The sequence below is a fragment of the Nematolebias whitei genome, chromosome 14 (assembly GCF_014905685.2).
Source record: "Nematolebias whitei isolate Nwh7 chromosome 14, NemWhi1, whole genome shotgun sequence".
NCBI lineage: Eukaryota > Metazoa > Chordata > Actinopteri > Cyprinodontiformes > Rivulidae > Nematolebias > Nematolebias whitei.
In genome coordinates, this window is record NC_056511.1 from 12,279,622 (window position 1) to 12,283,986 (window position 4,365).

Genomic DNA, 4,365 nt, shown 5'->3' on the forward strand with positions numbered 1-4,365 from the left:
TATATATATATATATATTTAAATATATTGGTGTTGAGACACATTTGTACACAATGGTGAAAATGTATGATTGCTGCAAAATTACATTTTCTCTTAAACTGTATTGTTTTATTTTTTAGACTTCCCCTACCCTTTTACGTGGCTGGCAGGCTATTTGGCTGTATTATTTGGGGCTGGGATGACTTTTTTGGTTCAAAGTAGTTCTGTCTTCACGTCTGCTATCACTCCACTCATAGGTAACAAATGCAAAAACTACAAAACATTTTATTTAAACTATTTCCCTAAAAACATGCAAGCAACAAGAGTCAATGAACAGATTGGCTCATCACTGCACATCTCATTGTAAATCCAGCTGTCATCACAGAGCAGTAACAGTGGTGGGTACAGTTCCGCCAATATGCTAATTTCGTTTAGCGGATTAGCATTTTTGCTAACTTTGGAAACATTTAGCAGAATTAGTTTTCGCTAAAGGTTTCGCCAACTTTCAACCCACTAACAAAATTCACAATTTTGTCCCGGTCTGAAGTGGGTGTGTCTCGAAGAGTCCGTTAGGCACTCTATTGGCTTACTATGTATACATGTGACAAGCTGTGATTGGCTGATGCAGCTTCAACAGGAAGTAGACGAAAATGTGTGAGACAGACTGTGTGACAGACATCTTAGCAGTTAGTGGTTAGCATTAGCTTCTGCTAATTTTTTTAACTTAATTTTGTAATTATGGGGTCAATTAAGCTAATGTTTTGGTTAGCTGTGCCCACCACTGAGCAGAAATATAAGAAAATCCCTGTTTAGGTATTTGCTATAAACCTTTTTGTCTTCCTTAAGGTTTCCAAGTTCCTTCAAGTTTTCCACATTTTGTATTTTTAACAGATCAGTTACTTTAGAATATCAACATCCTACGGACATAAATTTTCCACAGAAGAAAACAAAACACATTTTTAGTTGGTTGTAGATTTCCTGAAACGCAGAAGTGTTTTTCATGCTGTTGGTCAACAGGGATTGGAGTGATAAGTATTGAAAGGGCCTACCCTTTAACCCTGGGATCGAACCTTGGAACCACTACTACAGCTCTACTGGCAGCACTGGCAAGTCCTGGAGATAAATTAGCCACCGCTACACAGGTATGCACCACAAATATGCTCAAAAAACACCTGCAAGACTTTTATGTTAGTCGGGAGTCTGAAAATGCACAGATCAAAACAGGAGTCTAACTCCCAATTCCTTATAAATTCCTTCTTATTAATTTTCTCACATATTTATCAAAGGATTTCTTAAAAATAAATAATACACTTGTTTTTGCGCAGCACGGTGGCACAGTTGGTAAAGCTGCCGCCTCTCAGCAAGCAGGTCACTCCAGTTCAAATCCCAGCCGGGGGCCTTTCTGGGTGGAGTTTGCATGTTTTCTCCACGCTTGCGTGGGATTTCTCCGGGTACTCCGGTTTCCTCCCACAGACCAGAAACATGCATGTTAGGCTGATTGGCAACTCTAAACTGTCCCTAGTTGTGAGTGAATGGTGGTTTGTCTCGTTTGTCTCTATGTGTCCCTGTGATGGACTGGAGACATGTCCTGGGTGTCCCTCGCTTCTCGCACAGTGATGGTTGGATATGGGCACCAGTGACCCCCGAAACCCATAAAGGAAGAAGTGGGTAAATTATTGGATGGATGGATGGATACTTGTTTTTAAGGGGATTTTTTTGTCCTTTTTTTGCCCAAACGTTTTGTGGTTTTCTTTTGGTCTCTTTATTTTCCATTTTGTTTTATTTGTGCGTGTCTTTCAGGTCGCTTTATGTCACTTTTTCTTTAACCTCCTTGGTATCCTGCTTTGGTATCCCATACCAGCCACCCGTTTACCCATACGTATGGCCTGTTCCCTTGGCAAGTGTACTGCCAGGTAGCTATAGAATTTCATTATTTTTCAATTATTATTGTTTTTATTGATGGTAAAGACAATGTTTATGATTAACTACTGCCTTTAATAGAAATCCAAATAGTCATAATGAATGGAAAGTAATGATTAAAACGTGTAACATACATTTACCCAGGTACCGTTGGTTTGCTGTCCTATACCTTCTTGTCTGTTTCCTGCTGTTCCCGTCCGTTGTGTTTGCTCTCTCCATGGCTGGCTGGAAGGTGATGACTGGAGTCAGTGTACCAGTTATTACACTGATCATATTTGTAACAATTATAAACATCCTCCAAGTACGTAGGCCCAATTGTTTGCCACTTAGACTACAGAACTGGAACTTTCTTCCTATCTGGATGACCTCATTACAGCCCATGGATGATCTCATTACCAGGGTGATCCTGTGGTGTGGAAAAACCAAAGGTATTTTTTACTTTTATGACCCAGACATTGTGCTTCAAGATTAAGCCTTTCTTGTATCAATTTCTGAACAGCGGATCCTCTTTTTGCTGATTTGCTTTTAGGTTGGTGTTTTAAAAGAAATGACTCACAAGTGGAATCATTGGAGAGTGAGGAAAATGGATCGAGCACGAAGAAAACCAAGAGACAGATGAAAGCTGGTCAAAACACAAAAAACTGAGCAGCCCTACAAGTTGTGATTTACAATTTATTGAGGACAATTTTACTGATATCGTAATAAGAAACATATATTTAGGAAACAACAATCATCAGTCCACTGACTTTAACGATGGATGTGATCAAATTTATAGCACACACTTGTAGTGCTATAGTGGTATCAGTGTTTTATTTTGTCTGACATATCTGAAACCGCATAAAAACAAGGTCTGCACAAAAGTAGTAGTAGATTTCAGAAAATTAGAACGGTCTTTTAAAAATGCTTTTTGTACTTTAATAGGATCCTTGCGATTGCAGTGTTTGTCCGCTCCTCAAAAACAGTGTACTTTCATTTAAGGCTCAAAGATTGTGAAACAGAAATGTGTATTTTGGGTTTTGTCAAATATTTGATTTCTTGGCGTCTTTGCATTTTATGTGTTTGGCTGCATATGAACAAATAAAACTCTTATGTCAAGCAAAATATATAAAAAAGTATTATGGTCAAAAACTACATTTACAGCTCATACATAGTATTTATGTTGCAGGTTTGAAACACAAGCTTGCAATGAAAAAAAAACAAAACAAAACTGAGAAAGCTATAGAGTTGCAGCAGCAACTACTTTAAGGAAGTGACCAAAAAAAAGAAAGCTGCGGTAATTTTCGTCTGTCACTTGCACACTTGTTTTTTTAATTTTTTTTATATATACATTTGCTGTTTGTGAGAACATTCAGAGGTGATGTTTGCATGTGAATGTTTGATCTTTAACCTTGCAGAAAGGGCTGCTGGCATAATTGAAAACCCACACTAAACACTTTTCAACACAAGTTTTGCAGAGCTCCAAGAAAAGTTGTAACTGAACTATAACTGGTGAACAAACAGCACGTCATACATTCAGACAGGTCTGCTTGATTAAAATACAGGAGACCAGACATTTCTGCAACCCTCCTTGACAGACAACAGTACAAAAATAAATCGTACAAACAGGATAAGTAGCTGAGAATAAATATATGTACAGATACCTGCAGTTTTATGGAATAGATGAGTCCTGCAAATATAAAATAAAAAAAAGTTTCATTTTTGAAATGTAAAACCTCAACAAAAAACAAAAAAATTGAATAGAAAAAAGTATAACAGAAGCGATCTAACCAATAGGTTTATAGCAATGAACCCTACAGAGGTACATAGACAATTTAATTAACAGCTTTCAACAAACAAACTAATAAAGTGCACAAACATCAGAGCAATAACCTCGCATTATTTAACAGAACGTAGTATGTCAGGCAAATGAAGGCACATATGGTTCCAGTAAAAGGCACACTGGATGTTTTCTGTAATACAATTTGAATTCTTAAAGTGACACATGAGTCATTACCTTGCGCTAAAATCTTGAAAATATTGGGTGACATGAAGAAATGTTTAATATTGTTGTTAGTTTACATTTAACTCCCCTCCGACTTTTGTTTTTTTTGTTCACATCAAGCTTGACGTGTGCATAGACACGAACAGACATAAAAATAGTTGTGTCCCTCACATAGCAGTGAAACCAATTTCCTTTGGTACAAGAGTGATCAAAAGAAGCCCCCCCCCCCCCCCCCCTTCTGCATCTCACTGCTTGTGACCTTTGAGAGTAACCATCTAGACCCAAATGGAAACTCTAACCATTGAACAAAAAGGTAAAAGTGTCTGAATGTGCTGAGCACAACAGTTTTTTATTCTCTAATGCTTGATTTTTACATGAAAGTGCCATAAAATCAAACAGATCATACATGGATTCAATATTTGATTAAATAAACAACAAACAGAAGCTTGAAAGTAAAAACTGGAGAGGCCTTAAGAAATAAAATTA

At 37.3% G+C, this 4,365-nt stretch overlaps 1 protein-coding gene across 1 annotated transcript in view; it reads left to right on the top strand.

Annotated features, from left to right (window-relative positions):
* The window catches only part of LOC119420837 (sodium-dependent phosphate transport protein 2A-like), a 4,747-nt gene extending 2,204 nt beyond the window's left edge, over positions 1-2,543 (top strand). The window contains exons 8-12 of the mRNA XM_037688261.1: positions 119-235; positions 996-1,120; positions 1,779-1,891; positions 2,043-2,326; positions 2,428-2,543. Of these exons, the coding sequence (XP_037544189.1) occupies positions 119-235; positions 996-1,120; positions 1,779-1,891; positions 2,043-2,326; positions 2,428-2,543 (755 nt within the window). The remainder of the gene's footprint in view (positions 1-118; positions 236-995; positions 1,121-1,778; positions 1,892-2,042; positions 2,327-2,427) is intronic.
* Positions 2,544-4,365: the final 1,822 nt, after the last annotated feature.